This window comes from Lepidochelys olivacea, assembly GCF_965140295.1.
Source record: "Lepidochelys olivacea isolate rLepOli2 genome assembly, chromosome: 7".
NCBI lineage: Eukaryota > Metazoa > Chordata > Testudines > Cheloniidae > Lepidochelys > Lepidochelys olivacea.
The window spans coordinates 81,581,433-81,602,053 of record NC_140417.1 but is presented as its reverse complement, the minus strand read 5'-3'; the positions used below and the strand labels follow the sequence as shown (position 1 = coordinate 81,602,053).

The 20,621-nt window shown below is 41.8% G+C and overlaps 1 protein-coding gene across 1 annotated transcript in view; it reads right to left on the bottom strand.

The window, feature by feature from the left end:
* Positions 1 to 20,621, bottom strand: part of MYPN (myopalladin) — a gene marked incomplete at both ends in the record, with an annotated part of 94,521 nt that overhangs the window by 33,517 nt on the left and 40,383 nt on the right. The window contains 7 exons of the mRNA XM_084634827.1: positions 1,932 to 2,079; positions 5,455 to 6,054; positions 8,723 to 9,089; positions 9,821 to 9,937; positions 13,790 to 13,813; positions 15,615 to 15,756; positions 15,975 to 16,046. Of these exons, the coding sequence (XP_084490953.1) occupies positions 1,932 to 2,079; positions 5,455 to 6,054; positions 8,723 to 9,089; positions 9,821 to 9,937; positions 13,790 to 13,813; positions 15,615 to 15,756; positions 15,975 to 16,046 (1,470 nt within the window). The remainder of the gene's footprint in view (positions 1 to 1,931; positions 2,080 to 5,454; positions 6,055 to 8,722; positions 9,090 to 9,820; positions 9,938 to 13,789; positions 13,814 to 15,614; positions 15,757 to 15,974; positions 16,047 to 20,621) is intronic.

Sequence of the window (20,621 nt, the reverse complement as noted above, 5' to 3'; positions counted from 1 at the left end):
AAATAAATAAATAAATAACCCCCACAAATAAACAAACAAAAAGCCAAGTTAATGCAGAAATACCTGATACAAAATTAAAAAAATATTTTTCAATATTTCATTTGTTGGGACAAAGAAACATCTAGATATAGTGCATCAATTTCAGTATGGTGATTTTTGCCCACCTGCCAAAAACAATGGTATTAGTGGAAAACACCATATGTCCACTGTTCTTTTTTTTCCCCTCCTTCATTTCATGTTCTGTTTGAAGACCAATACCAAGAGGTTTTCTCTCAAACTTTCAGGTGCTAGTATCAACCAAACCAGTATCCTCCCCCAGTTGTGGAGGTATAAAAATGTTAGTGACTCAGGTGGGGATCTGGAAGCAGAGGTGAAAACAGTGGATTTAGCTCTAACACTGAGTCCATTGCGGAGGAGATGGATTGTTCATTTTGCGGTGGAACTAGACTTCCCCTCTTTTTTAACATTAACTTTTGTTGAACCTCCCCAAAATTGTATGTTGTCTGGCAAGTTATCTTAGTAATTAGAGATGGGTCAAATCTGAACTTCCTCGAAGTTCTTGGGCTGCAGGATTCAGGATTTTGATTTGGCCTCATTCCCAATGATAAATACAGTATATAAATAACTTGTGGCATCAGCAGATAACTTTAATACTATGCAGTGCCCCTTGTTTCTACAGAGATTATCATGCAGTTAACTTTACAGACTGACGTGTATTTCACAGTAGTTATCTAAATAATTTGTCTTACTACCATAGCAAGTACAAACTGTAACACTTGTGATTCATCTGCAAAACATACCACATGCCAATTGTTTTACTAGAAGTATTCTAGGAGGGGAATCCATGAGAGGAAAGGTTAACAGCATAATTAAAAAGCCAGAGATTACAACAGCAGTTGTAACAGTGGGTAACTGACTCCACAGAGCCACAGTTTTCAGATACCTGTGTATTCTCTTTCAGAGATGCTTACATACACTTTTTAAAAAGTTCTTCTTTGTGAGAAACTTCGGCAAATCCCTCCTTTTGGGACTAAGCCTCAGTAAACAGGTTTAGTACCAGGGGTCCCATGTAAGTGGTGAGGATAGAATACTTTCCCACAGATAAAATGGCTACTCTGTAGCCATTAGTACATGCTCAGTCCTTCATGTCCAAGTTCATACCAATATTATTAAATGGCTGTTGAATCTGCATTATCAAGGAATTTCCCCAGCCTCCCCCAACATTTTGTTGCCACCTTAATTTCTTATTCACCCACATTTTGAAGTATTTACTGATCATACTTATTTCAACTGATATTCACTTTCTTGAGCTTTGTTAAAAACTTATTTAATCAAGCTCACCTAAAACTGGCTTTGAAGTTCCTACTGAAGGACATAACGGCTACCACAAACATTTTTATGATAAGCTGATAATGAAATAACCTCTCAACTAATATTACTAAGCTGTCTGAAAAAATGTTCATAACAAAAAGAATTAAAATGGCATATTAATTCATACTATTTCAACCCAAGTAAACAAGCAATCTTTCATACAATTAGTTGCCTCTACTTAAGTTGTAACAGATATGTATAGTAGAGGAATTAAGATGTGTGTAATTAATTAAATGTCATGAAAAGTGAGGAAGTGAAATCCATTACAGGTGAGGAGCCTATGCCCAGATAAGGTTTTATATTCCTGCACTGCTACCTAAATTTTCTCTATTAGAGATTATCAAGCAAAAATGTAATTCAGTCTTAAGAACTCTCACAGTACAAAATTCTACAATCCATACCTCTTTCTATCCTTTTAAAAACTCCAGTTTGTTATTGTAAAGCAGTACGTACTACGAGACCTCACAGCCTTACAAGCATCTATGTCCCATAAGACTCAACATCTATCTTGCTTGTGATGAGTGAATGAAGTGCACTTTAATAACAATCAATATTTTTACCTGCTGACTACTATGTCGATGGACATCCTCTTTGAAATTCATTTTTCTCTGCAGGTCCCTTACAACTGCAGCTTTATTGTCATGAATATAATCATCTGTTGCTAATTGCTGGGGCTTTACATTTTTCTTCATTAGTCCATGGGTTGCTCTAGAAAACAGATCTGTTACTAAAATGCTGATAATGATAAATAGTAGTCAATCACTTTTGTAATGTCATTCATTATACTCTAAATATGCAAAGAAATCAGCTGACTGCTTCATCTATTAAACAGAGAAAAAAACTTACTATCTTACTGTGTGCATTTAACTCTCCTTAATGCCAGTAGGAATTAAGAATGCACATCTAGAAAAGAATACGCATTATATACTACATCTTGGTTCCAGATCCTTCCTTTCTGGAATGATGTCATCAGAATAACACCAAGCTGTTCAAGAAATGTGTGTACATCTAGGCATAGGTACACAGAGACATAGATGTAACATACCAAAAAAGTTAATGGTGTTTACCTTACCAGGGTAACCATGTAGTGGGTGTGTCTTCACTCTCCCCTTCTCTTCTGATATTTTCCCTGATCATTCTTTCCTTTCTGTGCCCTCCCCTTCCTGGTTCTTCTAAGCCAAATCCCTACTTTTCCATTTCTGAGATGCTGTCTCTTTTTAAACTAAATAAAACTTTAATAAATGTTTGAATATTAAACAACAGTCTCTACACTAAGTGACTATGATCGTGGAACACTATGGCCTTCCTGCCCCAAAAGCAATTGGGGAGTAAATCTGGAATGTACTAATATAATTAATTAGTTGTGTTCTGACTAATGGGAAGTAACGGTAGAAGGGGTAACAATCCCTCACTATGAAAAGCACATTTATTTTAGATCATCCCGCACAAGTTTGGTGTTATCTCACCATTCCTACTGCAGTAACTCTTAACATCACCAATGAAAAATAATGAAGCTAAAGTTCTGGTAAATCATGGAAATGTGGGGCTGGAAGGCACCTCAAGAGGTCATCTAGTCCAACACACTTCACTGAGGTAGGACCAAGTATATCTAGACCTAAATGTTCATCTGTTAACTCAAATAATTTTCAGCTCCTCTGTATGATTATTTTTGTGCCCCTCATTTTGATGCTTGCTCCCATATTAAGATGCACATTTGGCCCTTGGCAGTTTAGGAGCTATTTACATGTGGAGTTAGCTCTGGGCTATGAGCCAGGAACTGAATAATATGGATAATAATAGTTACCTACCATACCTCAGTATTCTGAGGATTAATTAGTTAATGATTGTAAAGTGCTATATAAACATGAAGTGTGATTAATGTGAAGGGAACAATTATTCTGCAGTACTTATGCACTAGCTCCAACTGGGTTTTTGTTTGTTTGTTTTTTGCCTATTGTTGTTGTTGTGAGGTTGTAAAAGCCTGCAGAGATCTCATTCACTGTTTGGTGGGGTAGGGTTAAAATCGTAACTAAGAACATGACAGCTCTGTTTCATGTGTCTGCCTTCCATGCTGAGACTACAGAAGACTCCAGGCATGTGTTCTAGAAATGTTGCTGAGCTCAGCAGAAACCAATTACCTGGTGGTGCTGAGCAATCTTAAATGTACAAGGGAAGAGGTTTCTTCGAACTTTACTGTGAAAGACTGGTGAGTGTTGGGAGTAGACATAAATTTTTGTAAATTCCTAGATTTGTCTGTATTTGACATAAAGTTATGGCCATGGGGACTGCACACAGGACTGTGAGTTAGGAGACTCTAGGTTTATTCTTGACAGTCACTGCCTTGCTGTCTCTCATTTACTCCATGTGTAAGATAAGGATAGTAATGCTAACTCCCCCTTTGTAAAGAGTTTGGAGGTCTATTCATGAAAAGATCTTTAAAAGTGTTACAATCTCATGCAGTGTTGGTGTGAGATACAGCAGTTATTATTATTATTAATCTCAACTCTGTCAAGAAAACAATGACAGAACACCCTCTTCTGGCCTTCAGGCAACCCCCCAGCCTCTCCCAGCTCATCATCAGAAACAAGCTTCCTACAGACCAGGACACACCAACTCCAAGTAGCACTAGACCCAGCCAGAACAATAGATGCAAAAACTCTAGATGTTATCTTCACTGCTATGATTATCAATACCCCCAACCACATACCTTTCAAGATCCATGGGTCCTACACATGCCAATCACAATATGGGGTATACCTCATCCAGTGTACTAAATGCCCCAATAACAATCCCAGACAATCCCTACGCTCTCAAATGAACTCACACAGGAAAATAATAAAAGACAAAAACACCATGGTGAATACTTTTCACAAAGCAATCACTCCATATCTGACCTATCAGTCTTCATTCTCAAAGGACACCTGCACAACACCTTCAAAAAACAAGCCTGGGAGCTTAAATTCATAACTTTACTAGACTCTAAAAATCCTGAACTGAATAGAGGCACTAGATTTATGTAAAACACTATATAACCCACTAACCCCCCCACACCCAGCTTTTTTTTCCTCTTTCCCCCCATGACTGCAGCGGTATTAACTGGCCTTGAACACCTTGAACAGTCCCTTGAAATATGTGTCATCTACTTATTCTTAACAATCTGTTCCACGCTGAGTACATTTCCCAGACCTGAAGAGGAGTTCTGTGTAAGCTCAAAAGCTTGTCTCTCTCACCAATAGAAGTTGGTCCAATAAAAGATATTACCTCACTCACCTTGTTTCTCTAACAAAAAAACGAGACACTTGAAACATTAATCTTTTGGGTATAACATCTTACTTGTTTGGTTATATAGAGCACACTAGTCTGTCACATAAACCTCTCTCTACCGCTTGTTCTAATAATTAAATTACCATTTATTTGGAAACTATTAATTCATCAGAACTTTTATATGGGTCTTTAAATATTTAACAATTGCAAACAAAACAGCATCCTTTTGTAAATTATTTTTAGATATACCTATTCTATATGCCTACCATTGGGTCACCGTGTCTTGGTTACCAAATCCTTTAAAAAATTTTAAATAATTTACGCACAGTAGGTAAATGAGCTTTTATAGCTCACAGATAAATTTTAGATTTATATAGCTTTTATAGCTCACAGATAAATTTTAGATAGGGTTTAGATTACTTATTCTGTAAAATCTCTTCCTCCCACTAACAGAATTCTCTGCATCCCTGACGAAGTCTTGAGAGTCCTCAATATCTCCCACCTCGATCCATTTTAACCCTACCATCTTGTCATCCTGAGTCCACCCTGTCCTCCAGGTATCATGTTGTAGCTACCATCCTTCCAGATGGGCCTGCCTCAAAGCTTCCTTAATTGGGCATCAGGGTTGAATGAATCAAATCCTCCTTTCCAAGAAGTGGGCATGCTGCTAAAGGATAAAAACCCACCAATATCTTTTTATTTCTCTTTCATGAATGACATTATTTCAACAAAACATCCATGTGAGCACAAAACAGAAATTAACCATGGTTCAAAGTAACCTCCTGTACCAACTTCAGCTTGTAAGTTTGTGCTACTTACGCAGCTGGTGCGCTTCTAGGCAGACCCATAGCATTGGTTGGTGGTATAGAAGGAAGTGAAGGAAGGACAGAACTGAGAAAGGCTACTGGGTTCTGAATCCGGCTGATTGGAGAGACAGGAGTAGGAAGTACGCTGTGGGGCTGAAACTGGTTCAGGCTAGATATAGAAAGCAATAGTGGAGGCAACACTGATTCTTTGGGACTTGCTAGAGGCTGCTCACTTTGGCTTGTAAACCTTCCTGGAGACCTTGTCTGGATTGGTGGAGGAGATCCTACGAAATTTTCCTTGTTCATTGTTCTTTCGGTTCCTTGAGACATGCTGCTGAATGTAGGCACTGGGGAGCTGGAAGGGGAGTTGATAGGTGGTGTGGTGTTCTGGGAAACAAGGAATTGTTTCGGTCGGGTATAGCTGAATGTCTGGGAAGGAGAGACTTTGGCCTGCTTGTATATAGTTGATGTAGACTGCTGGTTGAATGAAGTAGCAGAGTTCAATATACCTGTGTTGAATGGCAGTTCTCTTGGAGATGTGGGAGATGGCTGCTGTAGATGCTGCTGTTCAAGCAAGACTTGGTTGTGGAGCTGTTGTAACTGGGTGGGATCGCTGTATACAAAACAAGGATAGGTGAAATCTGTCATGTGCCACACCAAACTGTTAAACAGATTGTCTGCGCTGCCACTGTAATTCTGAGAGTATAAATTTTCATGTGCAGCTGGTCACACCTTGGGCTCAAAAGGAAAGGGGAGGAAATTGTGATACTGATAACAAAAACTAGGGAGAGCGTCTTTCCTTCTTCCAGCTCCAGTTACATACCATGTACTGTGGCATCAAGCAAAGAGAATGATATCGGGTGGAAAGAAAATACTGTTAAAATAAACCACTCCTTTCCCCTGCTAAAAGCCCTTCCCCTTTCTTCCCACTGCCATAATACATACTATTTGATTGGGACAGTTTTGTTTTTTTAAACTTTAACAGGTGAAGAGAACTATTCACAGGAATATAAAACTCTGATCTGGAGACTTCACTTCCTTTATTTTAAGAGAGTCAGATTTTGCTGTTATAGTTAGTACTCAGTAGTTCGTCTCCACTGAAGTCTGTGAGCTTGCACTGGTGTAACTGAGAGAACAATTAAAATTAACTTTTACAATCCAATATCAAGCCTACCTTGTTAACATCAGTTAAGAGTTTAAACTGAGTGCTGAAACCAATAGTATGGTAAACAAAACTCTGTAATAACTACACTTCAAGAGTAAATGTAATCAGCCTTAATTTGGCTAGTGTTGATATTCAGTGCAGGGCTGGAGTACATCATTCAGGGAGTAGCTGCATTTCATGCAATTTTTATTTCCTAGATGTTATTTATAGTGGATGTCTTTGTTTACTTTGCAGTCAAGGCAAATTCTTTTCCACATTATGTGATATATTTTGTTATTATGCATGTGGAAATATAGCATATGGATAATAGGCTGCCTTTCCCCTTAGTGAAAAACAACATAAATAACCAATATGGGATGTGAAGAGTCATCATGTAATAAATTGCTCAATTTTTCTTTAATATCTAACAAAGAAAGATAGACAAACTGCTATTGCTTATTTTTTTAATGTTCATTTTATATTGCACTTTAATCTTCACCATTCTATGCAGAGTCTTCAAACCTTATGGTGCGTTCATCTGTCTATGAATTCACTTACATTTTCTTCACAGGATTTATAAATTTCATATGAAAATTTATCTTTCTGGCACTCCAAATCCAAACCCCATGAATTTAGTGGACCTTCAGATTTATTTAAATGTAACTGTTGTTCTTCACATAATTTAGTACCCACAAAAAACTATGTTAAAAGAACATTATTAAGGTTTCAAAGTCAAGCACTGAAAAGTTACAAAATGCCAGAATTAAGGTTGCCTGTGCAAGTTTAATTTGGCCTCCTTGGGCATCTGCATTATGATACAGCCTTTAATTACATGATCACATATTATTTTTTCCACAGAACTCCGTAGCCATTCAAGTGTTCGGCAACATTAATAATGTTGTGAAGACTTACCATGTCCCTCCTCGGCCTTTTTTTCTCTAGACTAAACATGCGCAATTCTTTCAACCGTTCATCATGTCAGGTTTTCTACATCTCTTATCATTATTGTTGCTCTCTTTTGGACTCTCTCCAGTTTGTTTCTTTCTTAATGTGTGGTACCCAAAACTGGACACGTTACTCCAGTTGAGGCCTCAGCAGTGCCAAATAGAGTAGAACAGCTACCTCCCTTGGCTTACATAATACATCCCAGAATTACATTTTCCTTTTTCACAAAAGCATCACACTGTTGACTCAGATTCAATTTGTGATCCGTTATAACTTCCAAATCCTTTTCTGCAGTACTACCATCTAGCTTATTATTCCACATTTTGTAGTTGTGCATTTGATTTTTCCTTCCAAATGTGCCAAACAAGCTGTTGGCAAGTCACTTACTCTCTGTTTTCTCATCTGTAAAATACTATACACTTGCCTCAGAGTATTAATTAGTTAATTTTGTAAAGTACTTTTAGATCTTTAAATGAAAGATGCTATGTAGGTTTACTTGTTTGTTTGTTTGTTTTTTATGAAGGGCTCTACACTGCTTGCTAAATTGGATTTGAGGCAAGGAGCTCTGTAAGTTCCATTAGCAAAAAGATAGAAGTTTATTTCTTTAATTAACTGCAAAAGGGTGTCCAGATAAAAGAGGATGCAGTTTGAGTGTAAATCATGGCTGGGATTCCAGAAGTTGCCCTTGAACAAAATTACACTGGTCCTTAAAATCTCCCCTCAGACCACACAGTGCTGTAATCCTGCACTGGTATCACACCGTCTTAAACCTCTAAATATTTGATTTGTCTCAGGATGAGATTAATTTTCTGGGTTATAAAGTTATAAGGGAAGGTCTCATGAATCTTCAGTTTCAGTCAAGAAATACTACACCTACTTATCTATATGAAATACCCAATTGTATGTATCTACTCCAGATAAGATTACATAAGCAGAGCTGAGTGAGAAACTTGCAGAGTGTGCTTGCATTTTGCGTGGATCCAGGCAGTATGATTAATCTCTTACTTGCAACAACACACACAAAATATCACAGAATTCATAACACAAAAAGAAATGGGAAAATATTTTTGAATTTTAAAAAAATGTTGTAATGCACTTTCATTTTCTCATGAAATACACATGAAATCAGAGTTAATTTAATGGAATGTGATTTCTAACACTCGTATTAAGACTTAAAATCCCTTTTACTTACAGTTTTGGTTTAGCAAGTACTGGAGGGGGCTCTTTTGTAGGTGAGGTTGGCTCTGGTATTTTCATTGTCTGTCCACTACTTGCCTGGAAGTAGTGTGGTCTAATCTGGTTTGCAGATACTCCTCCATCTTCTGATGATGTTTCACTTTCTTTATCATCTTCAGGCAGTTTAAAGTGCACCCGGAGGCCTATCTTAGAACTTGACCTGGGTTCATTGTGGTTCACAAGAACTCCTTCTAATTTAGGTTTTGGAGGCTGATCCACCACTGGAAGTGAAGGGATGAGTGCGGTAGGATGTTGTTCAGCAGCAATTAAGTTGATTGAACTCATTGTATGAAGGGCAGCAGTATTGCTATGGTCCTCAGGCCCTGAAATGGCAAATATTAAACTTATATTGTTACTTAAATGTGGTGAATTAGATTACAGTAAAATCATAACTGTTGCAGTTGGGAAAGCTCAGATTAATGCCTTACCTAGCTTTGGAATGAATTGCTTTGCTGTATTCATACACATACACATACCTATTTCTTAAATTTAACAGGGAATATTATAAAGAGAAAAAAATAATATTTCGACAATTGGAAAGATCTAGAGGTGACTACACCCCTGTTCCCAATGAGTTTGCAAGCATCTTCAGAATCAGTCAGAAAAATTCTCTAGCTTTTATGGTTGCAAAGGAAACCTTCCAAACATGAGCGAAATGCAAACTAATGCTGTGCTGAGTCTTTCTTTCCATTTATTGATGCGTTACTCAACCAGCTGCTTTGTATCTCAGAAGCTCAAAGCAGGGGAGTGGCAGTTGAGGATCTGGGCCAACGTGTTTGTTTTGGGCTTTATACTATAGTAAGAGAACTGATACACTGGAGATAATCCAGGGAGATTACAAAAAAGATTATTGATCAAATCCTGAGGTCAGTGACAGTTTAGCTCGAGAAAAGATGCTGCAGGATTTGTCCCTTCATGTCCTACCAGGATGGACAGAAGTACTCTAACTGGAGAAGTGAAGTTCTGAAAAGACACAGCAATCTGCTCTATACAATATCACAGCCTGATCCATTTATATGTACTTGCAAGAAAGTTACTAAAAATTCTCTCTTACCTTTAACAGTTAGACAAGCAATGCTAGAGACAGTGCCATATTTATTGCTTGCAGTACATGTGAAATTCCCAGAATCTTCTGAAAACACCTCAGCAATTACCAAAGTGCAAATGTCCTCTGAAATTCATCAGCAGAAATATTAGTGTTTTATAGCCCACTGTAAGTGAACTCATGCTAATGAAACACATAAAGGGCTTGCCTACATTAGGACATTTTCTAAAAATTTCCCCACTACTGCTAAGAGTGATTTAGCTTCACCAGTGTTAACAATGTTGGCAGCCCTAGCATAAGTTGGCTACCAGCTGTCATTGGCAGATCTGCAGCAATTGGTGTCCCATCTATAATAGGGCTCTAACATTGCTTGCACAAGTGAAGCTGAACAGGTGATAGCAATATTGGGAACATTTTCTAAAATGTCCTTACTAGGGATGCCAACTTTGTAATATTTAAAACCCAGACACTCCAGCAGGAGTGCTAGAACCTCCCCCGGCCCACCCCCCCAGCCCAGGGCACCCCATGTTCTCCCCATGCCCCTCCCCATTCCACGTTACTTGGGGGCGGGAGAGGTGCTCTGTCCTCCCTTGCGCCGGCTCCCCCCAGCATGTTCGGCCGCCCTCCCTGGCAGCCAGGCCTGAGTGGGGAGTGGGAGGGAGCTGCTCCCGGTTGCTGCTCTGTGCAGTGTGGCCAGCTGCTTGGGAGAGAGCCTGGCTGGGGAGGGGTGGCAGTGGCAGCCTACTGCCTGCCAGGGCTCGGCTTCCGGGGACAGGAATAGGGTTGCCAGATGTCCGCTTTTCAACCAGAACACCCGGTTTAAAAGGGACCTGGCGGCTCTGGTCGGCTCTGCTGACTGGGCCGTTAAAAGTGTGGTCGGCAGTGCAGCAGGGGCCTGGGTCTAAGGCAGGCTCCCTGCCTGCCCTAGCTCCGTGTGGCTCCAGGAAGCAGCTGCCAGGTCCCTTCAGCCCCTAGGCGCATGGGCTGCCAGGGAGGCTCTGCACGCTGTCCCCACCCCCAGTGCCGGCTCTACAGCTCACATTGGCCGGGAACCACGACCAATGGGCGATGCGGAGGCGGCACCTGTGGGTGGGAGGGCTGCATGTGGAACCTCTCTAGCCACCCATGAGCCTAGGGGCTGAAGGGACCTGGCGGACGCTTCCTGGGAGCTGCGGTAAGCGCCGCCGGGATCCCGCACACCAACCCCCTCCCCCAGCCCAGAGTCCCCTCCCGCACCCAAACTCCCTCCCAGAGCCCGCACCCTGCATCCCCTCAACACCCAGCCCTGAGCCCCCTCCTATACCCCAAACTCCTCATCCCCAGCCCCACTCCAGAGCCTGCACCCCCAGCTGGAGTCCTCACCACCCGCCCTGCACCTCAATACCCTGCCCCATCCTGGAGCCCTCTCCAGCATCCTGAACCCCTCATTTCTGGCCCCACCTGGAGCCCGCACCCACAGCCCATACTCCCCCTCACACCGCAACCCCCTGCCCCAGCTCAGAGCCCCGTCCCATGCCCCAAAGCCCTCATCCCCAGCCCCACCTCAGAGCCTGCACCCCCAGCTGGAGCCCTCACCCCCCTCCCACACCCCAATCCCCTGTCCCAACCGAGTGAAAGCGAGTGAGGGTGGGGGAGAGCAGCAATGGAGGGAGGGGGTATGGGGCGAGCGGGAGTGGGGCCTCGGAGAAGGGGCAGGGCATGGGCAGGGCCACGGGGAAGGGGCGTTCGGTTTTGTGCCATTAGAAAGTTGGCAACCCTAGACAGGAGACAAGCATGCCAGGGGGGACATGCTCAGTCGCTGTCCCCGGAAGCTGAGCCTGGGCGGGGAGCAGCCTGCCACTGCTGCCCCTTCCCTGCCAGGTTCTCTCCCAGGCAGCTGCTCTGGTCCCACCCCTTCCACTCCCCGCCTGGGCCAGCTGCTGTGGGGGGGACTCGACCCTGTATGTGCACCCCCCAACGCGTCGCCTAACCATACTTTCGGTGTCTGGTTACTGCTTCTGACCGGACATTGCCAGGTGCCCCTTTCGACTGGACTTTCGAGTCGAAAACTGGACACCTGGCATTCTTAGTCCCTACTATATACAAGGCCAGAAAACAAGCTCCCCTTCACTAAGGAGCTTAAAATTGAATTTAAGCAAATACAATGGGCCAAATTTTTCCAAACTACCGCAAAAAGGCTCTTAAGGCCCTAAGATAGGTGGAAAAATGGGTGCAGTTAGCTGGAAACAGTTTTGGTAGGATCATCCCCTGTGGTGAAAAAACAAAGACCAAACCTACACTTAGGTCCTGACTTTCAAATTTACAGGTACAATTTTGCACATGGAGTGAACTGTCACCCACATCAGAAAGTCACTCTTTCTGTACCATGGAGACTCATTGTGGGCACCAAATTCTGAATACAAATTTGGTAACTTGGTTTGAAAATGAAATCTGTGACTATGCTGTTCCTGGCTGACCAGTGTCTGACATGTCCTGGCAGCTGCCGCAAGATGATAAATACCCATCATGGTAGGATTGTTTGTATTTAGTCAAGTTTGGATAGCATTTCAAGATTATAGAAGTCTGGGCTGACAAAGTTTTCTTCAAGGACCAGTGAAGGTTTTACTGTTGCTTTGTAAGAACTTTGCCAGGAAGAACAGGTGATCAATCTTCTATTAGTATCTTGTGGGGGGACGGACCATGCCACATTTTGATTTGTTAACCCTTTGTACTTATTGGGAGAATCCAGTAGCAGTACAGAGGTTACTTGCCAATGGTGGTAACAGAATGATAGTTTATTATAATGCTAGTTTGTCGTATTATAGTACCTAGCTTATGCTAAGATTTGCCAACCACTGCTTATGTGGAAATCCAGATTCTTTTTGAATGAGCAGTGGATGATGAGTCAGTGGCAACTGCACCCAGCTGATTACCTGCTAACAACTGCTTCACATTAAGCAGTGATACCACTAGCTGATAAATGATGGCATTGGTAGATTCTGGTGGAAGTTCCATCTAGTCATTCCTGAGCTGACGTGAAAGCTATTGTGGAGCAGGAGAAAATGTAGGAATCCACAGGGATTTGTTGGAGACCTTAAAACAAAACAAAAAACCTCTCTGCAAGGGGCTGATGTTAAACTTCTTATTTATAAAAATGACAGTTAAAAATAGTGATTCAGTAATTTACGGCTACTTTCTCAGGTGCAGGGAACTTTCTGTTTTCAAATAGGCACCTTTATTCTTTAATAGTTAGAGCAGAGACTTCCTTATGGGGAAGCAATCACAAATTCCAAATCTTCTGCGTTTTTGTATGTTTATTTTTGTATTTCTAAATTACACTGTGAAGGGTAGCCCATGCTCAGCCCTGGCCCCTGACATTGGCAAATCCAGCCACTGAGAGGATTCTCTGATGTCAGGGGTCGAATGTCTGATGTGGCACTCTCAGATTTCATTTGTTGGGGGCTGGGGAGGTAAGAGGGAATAGCTGACATGGCTAAACATCTGAGACAATGCTCCCTGACTGGCAAACTGGATAAAAATAGTCTATTCCTACATCATCTGATGTACATCTGACCCCAAGAAAATAGGGGACCTTAATACAGACTATTCCATTCATGTTTAGCCTGTGAGAAAGAATACTTGGGTCCCAGGTCAGGTCACATCAGAACAGAGTGGAGGCCTTATTGTTTTCTTCTAAAATGAGAGAAGTTATTTTGTTTTAGTGGGTTTTCTCTTTTTCAGAGCTTCTATACTTTCACCTTTTTGGAACACTGTACAGTAAATATTTGCATAACAGCTAAATGGATAAAAGAAAAGTCTATGTGAAATTTACTTTTTGCATTCAAATACAGAAATTTGCACCCAGAAAAAAACTGCAACCATGAGTAAACATTACCACCGACCTTATTTGTTTTCATTGTTATCATTCTTTTTATCTTATCCGACTAAATTCTCATGTTTATATAATCCTAAAGAAATAAAATGATAGATTATATTTACCTGGCTCAGTCATAGATCGAGGTTCTAAAGGGGAAAAACAATAGCAAAATAATTATTGGATTAAATATATGATTTATTTTATGAATATGCTTCATTTTTCTCACTATGACCCACTATGAAGTGATGTCTCAATTCTCCATTTACTGTAACATACCTTGCAATATAAATTTCTGTTGATGTGCCAGCAAAAAACCTGACTTTTTAGTGTCAAGAGAATAGCAAATCCATAAAGTGCATTCTCCTGCTCTGGGCTGGTCAACAGAGAGTAATGTTCCAATTAACTCTTTAAAAACAGCAGAAAGACATTATCCACATTTTAAAAATAGTTGTTTGTAAGTCCATATGTATACATACACCTGAAATTTTACTGTTTATTTACCACAAATGTGTGGAGTTAGTGTGTGAATGAGGTTAACTGCGTAGGCAAATAGGTAGCTAGCAGTCCATAAACACCAATATACTAGGGGTTAACATTAAAGATTAAACACATCTTAGTTGATGGGATTATACAGAAATGGAGTAGGAGACAAATAGAGAAAGAAGACAGACAAACCAGGAAACAGGCAAAGGAGGAGTAGAGGGAGATGGAAGCAAAAGAAAGCAGTAACATAGAACTCAAAGAAACTATGTAAGGATAGGAAGACAAAGGAATATTTGGTCGCAAACTCAAGAGAAACAAAAACAAAAAACAAACAAATAGAAATTGTGATTGCTTGTGGCCCCACTCTAAAGTGCAGTCATATGGGAAAAGCCATAATCTGGCCCTTTATATGTAGGTGACATCAGCATATAGAATCACAGGCACCGACTTTCTGATTTCCTCGGGAGTGCTCAACCCTGCTCCGCCCCAGGCCCTGCCCCCCACTCCACCCCTTCCCCCAAAACCCCATCCCCTCCCGCCTCTTTCTGCCCCCACTTCACCCCGCCCCGCCTCTTCCCTCCCCATTCTGCCCCCTCCCCTGAACACATCCTGTCCTCACTCTGCCTCTTCCTGACTCCACTCTTCCCTCTCCTCCCCAGTACCTCCTGCCCGTCACTGAACAGCTGATCAGTGGTGGGCAGGAGGTGCTGTGCGGGAGGGGGAGGAGTTGATTGGCAGGGTCCGCTGGTGGGTGCTGAGCACCCAGTATTCTTTTTTTGTGGGTGCTCCAGCCCCAGAGCACCCACGGAGTCAGCGCCTATGTATAGAGTGTTACAGTGATGTCTCCAAGGACTTGTGTCTACTCTGTCCATTCAGGAAATCAGTCTGAATATGTAGGACTGGTTAGACTGGAATCATTTCCCAGTCCTTCCTCAGTAAACCCCACGATAAAACAATGTGAATTCTGACAACTAAATTCTAAATCAGAACTTCAGAATTGGGGCCCACTAGCAAGGACTCTACTTGTCACATAATGATGTAGATTATCTTCCACAGATGTAAAGGAGAGCAAGCTTTACCCCATGGGAGAGCACACAGTCTTTGCATTGCTGTTCATACCACATTCAGGCATTCTGCCACAGGACACCAATTTTAAATTGCAAATAGCACCTACTGAGGAGATGCTCTGAATGAGTACAGCCCCTTCGCTACACCCTTCCGTGAAGCACCACCCACTCTTTGAGGCAACACTGGCTCCTTGAGGGATCCCAGAGAAGTGAGACTTGTGTGTATCTTGAGCCAATGCAACACTACTGCTGATGAGGACTCTGGTCTGTTAGCATAAACCACAGTTTAATATAGCTCTATACATTGTAACCAAACAGTCCAAGAGCAAATATGTCCGAATTTTTGTTTAAATGTCTATAATATGGCACACAAACCATTTCCATGCAGGAAACATACTTTTTTGTAATATTCTAAAATCTGGAGAATCTTGTATTAATGTCCCTTCTCTGTACCATTCAACCTTTGGAGAAGGAGCTCCTTTCACCCTGCACTCAAAGACAACCAGCTGACCCTCAGAAGCTGAAATATCCTGTAGCATCTAAAATATAAAAAAGATCAATACATTGTTTAATGATTCTGAAAGTAAAACTAAGTCTTTATGACTTTGCAACATATTAAAAAAAATCTGATAGACAAGAATGCTATAGATTTCCTTTTTTGCTATATAGCAACAGTAGGAAACAATGTTTTAAGTTATGTATGCATAAAAATTAGTTGACTTGTTTCATTTTGAAATGTGTATTCAAAACAAATTACCTTTGTAAACACAGGAGCAGCTATTAAGGGTCTTCCATCCAATCCTTGCAAATAATTAGTGGGGCTTTGTCTCTGGAGGTTAAGAGACATGCAATGGTGAAGTTTAGATATACAATGGGTATTATGCAGTAGACAAGAGAAACATACGATATCCCTCACACTTCAGATGGAATCTGCTGAAAAGTCAGAAGGCTCATTACCAGTCTATTTACATGTTACCTTGAAAGTGTTTTGTGTTCACAAGTTTATAACTGTTCCCTTCTCCAATAAATTCTGAGGAATTTATTTAGTTCAGGATAGTTATTACCAAATTAACAGGGAACATCCTCAAGTTGTTGCTACACTGAAATGTCCTTGCAGTTATATCAGTCCTTGCTTGACTGGCTACTGTACATCACTCTGCTCTGATTGGCTACTGTCCTCAGAACTTGGTCCATTTACCCATAACAAATGGCTGCCTCAGCATCTCACTTGACCCTTTCATAGCCCTACCCCACATAACCCCAATCCTGTCGCTATCTACTCATGTTTCTCCTCTGTGTCCCTTGAAAAAAGCGTATTCCCCACACCCTGCCCTCTGACCACCAACCCTGTATCTATTCTAGCATTTAAAAAACATGTATAAAATACATCTGCAGTTGTACCAGTAGTAGCAGCAGTGGGCGTGCTAGCATAGGTAAAACTCTAGAGATATGCCGAGCTCTTAAGCACATTGTGCTGTCTAATCTTGGTCATAGCAAGTCTTCTTGACAGTGGTAAAAATGCTGGGAGCTGGCAGAGCCCTGAGCTAGTGCTCCCACATTGTCACTGCTGGTGGGACCGACGAGGTGTTACTAATCGCAGAAAACATTTTAGAAAAAAGACTAGGGCTAAAGAGTAATTCCTCTGACTCGCTGAGACAGTCTATAATGAGATTTGTCTCTCAGTAACTGGACAACTATATCTTAGCATGTGCACTTCTAAATTTAAAATAAAATAAATAAAATAAACAATGGATTGATATGGCAGATTTGATTATACCACAGTTAAGCATAGTAACATGCAGATCTTTAAACATAATATACAAAAGTTTTCTTCTAAAACTACTGGCTGTTCATTTTTAAAAGTATGTTGAATGAGTTAATCTCCAAACTGGATAGGGAGCTTTATAGGCTGAAAGATAGGCTTTCCACACAAAAATCTTAGGAGAAATCCTATCCCCATTTAAGTCAATGGAGTTTTGCCATTGATTTCCATGGGGGACCCCTTGACTCTCCAGTCCAAACTTCGGATTGCAGGTAGGAAAATATATTCTACCCAGGTCCGGATTAACCATTAGGCTAGTAAGGCTATAGCCTTAGGCCCAACTATTTTTTAGGCCCTACTGGTCTGGCAGGGGGTGCAGGCAGGGCCGGGGGAGGGGGAGAGGGGGCGGAGAGTGAGCTTCCTCATGTAGCCCTACTGGAGCACTTCCCTTTCAGCAGGAAAGGCAAAGCAGCCCCCTGTGGCTAGGAAGGAGCTCAGCCAGCAGCCATCACCAGCTGGAGGAACACACTGCCAGGTATCCGCTTAACACTGGTGACCGGACACTAAAAATCCAGTTACCATGGGAACCCATGCCAGCTATGGGTGTAGTTTAAGCAGGTATTATTCCCCCACCCCCAATTTCTCCAGAGCTCTGCTTAGCTGTCAGGGAGGGAAGAGGCTCCCTCTGTCCCTCTCCTCTGCTGAGGCTGACAGACAGCTCCAGGAAGCTTCCTCCTGGGTCCTAGTGCCTGTAACCATCATCTTTTATGTGTGCTGGGTCCCGTTTCTGGACAACTGGTGAGTGCCTATGGGAGGGCAGGGCAAGGGGCTGGCGGGGGAAGAGCCAGTACCAGAGCGGTAGGGTGGGCAGCTTGCACAGAATCTGCACAAACTCTATCCCGCTCCAGGCAGAACTATTGCCCCTCCCATGTATAAGGAATAAATGCCCACACATTTGTAGGAAAAACAAAACAAAACATCCCATTCTGGATACCAGTACTTTAACTTTTACAGAACCTTCCATCGAGGGGCTTCAGATTTATGATACACTGTATTCAATACTGTATTGAACTGTATTAAAAAGCAAAGAAATCCAATCTTTTTCTTTGATGTATTTTTCTGCACTGGGATGCACAGGGAACCAAGCTATTTCCTTATGATCAGCCTAGTTCCACAGGCCAATGCATCTTTGTACTTTTAAGGAGTTGCAAAAGTACTGGAGGAAGCTCAACACACAATGTTGAAGTTTTCTCCCTCCCCTCTCCCTCAGGATTTTAAATCCACTTCTTAGCAGGCTATGATAGAAAGACTGGCTGAATAGACTAAAGGCAAATTCTGTCCATTTGCTGGTACTCTAGCAGTTCAATCCATCATAAAAGTATCTCACATTTAATTTCTTTTGAGTTTCATTCCAATAACTTAAAGTTAAATAAACCTGAAGTTAGTCCTCATTTTTCTGCCCCTAAAACTAACTTCTTTCCCAAGTGGAAAATGTTGGGTAAGCATGGAATGTGATTTGAGAAGGGAATGAGAACACAGGCCAATTCCTGCTGACAGGTACACCTGTGTAGCTTTATTGACTTCAGGGAGAACAGATTTTTGCACAAGAATAGATTTTGGTCCCTTCTGCTTTTTCACACCTGATATAAGTGGAATCTCATTCACTTTCCTCCCCTAAACTCTGAGCACTTTAAGGAAAAAAATAAGCAAGGTCTGATTGATTTACACACGCAAATGAAACAGAAACACCAGCCTTAAACAAACACCAGACCTGATGTAACAAGGGTGTCACTACAGCAGCCTTGGTTGGACTGTTCTTTTGAAAGATCCCTAATGGTTCTTTTAAGATGCTGATTTTCAGTGAAGTCTTCTTGTTCAGGGGGGCAGAGAACACAACAGGGAATAGCTCTGTTTTGTCAGTTCCTAGTCATTCAAAAGCTCAAAGGCTTTAGATTGTTTGTTTAATCTTTTTACAGTGATTTTGAAGAGCTAACATAGTACAGAAGTGCTAAATATTATGACTGGGCAACCATCTAAAGATCTGTGTCCCTTCTAGCTGTTACCTTTTTCTTACAGAAAGCTTAAAACAAACAAATGCAAACCATAAGAGGCTGGTGCACACAGAATCATGCTTAAAAAACCTCATGTCAGAGCTGGTGATCACCCATTCTAGATAATACAGGGGACTGGACTAGATGACCTCTTGAGGTCCCTTCAAGTCCGATGATTCTATTCTATGATTCTAATTGTGGAAGAGCTTGGTGACAGAATGGCCTGATGTGGTGAATCACTGGAGATTAACGACACAAACTGGGTATCATCCCACAAATAATATTTGGGTTCAATGTCAAAACAGTAATTCATTGTCCTCAGCCAGTGCAACACTGGGAGGCAGCTTTCAGCGCAAGACAGCCTAAAATACAATGCCACCCAACGTAATTTTCCCACTATTACTTCCTCTACTTCAGTGGATTTTACACTTGCGTGGTGTTCTTGTACATAATAAAAGCTGACTGCCTTCCAGACTGCAGTCAGAGTGAGATAGGGATGTGGTGTAGAGTCCATAGCTTGGGGGAAACGCCTGCAGGGCTTGGCTTTGCCCTGTGCCATGCACTGAGCTGAGGGTAGAAGCACAAGGTTAAAAGAGGTGAGCAGGATGGAGAATATTGCAGTGTGTATCCTCATATAGATGAACACTTCACTACCTAGGAGGAAGGATGCCTAAGCCCTGGTCTACACTAGGAGTTTAGGTCGAATTTAGCAGCATTAAATCAATGTAAACCTGCACCCGTCCACATGATGAAGCCCTTTTTTCGACTTAAAGGGCTCTTAAAATCGATTTCCTTAATCCACCTCTGACAAGTGGATTAGTGCTTAAATCGGCCTTGCCGGGTTGAATTTGGGGTACTGGGGATGCAATTAGACGGTATTGGCCTCCGGGAGCTATCCCAGAGTGCTCTATTGTGACCGCTCTGGACAGCACTCTCAACTTAGATGCACTGGCCCGGTAGACAGGAAAAGGCCCGTGAACTTTTGAATTTCAATTTCCTGTTTGCATGGTCACCTGCAGCTTGCCACACTGGTCAGAGCTCATCAGCAGAGGTGGCCGTGCAGAGCTCATCAGCAGAGGTGACCATGATGGAGTCCCAGAATTGCAAAAGAGCTCCAACATGGACCGAACGGGAGGTACGGGATCTGATCGCTGTATGGGGAGAGGAATCCGTGCTATCAGAACTCCGTCACAGTTGCCTCAGTTGCCACAGTTGCCTCGGTACTGTGGACACACTCCGCAGACTACATGCACTTAGAGCACTTGTGTGGGGACACACACAATCAACTGTATAAAACCGCTTTCTACAAAACTGACTTCTATAAATTCGACCTAATTTCGTAGTGTAGACATACCCTAAGAGAAGGACAGTGCAGCATCCCTCGTGCTACCTCTTACTCAGAAGTATCTGTTTGAAGAATTGAGTGTAGTGAGAGTAGAATAAACATTTTAAATTTAAATAAATAAATAATATGTAAATATGTATGTAGCTAAATATTTGATGACTTCATAATTTTTTTTGCAATATGTAATTCATACTTTGGCCCTTCACTCCCATTAGCCTGAGGCCCCTCATAACCTTAATCCAGCCC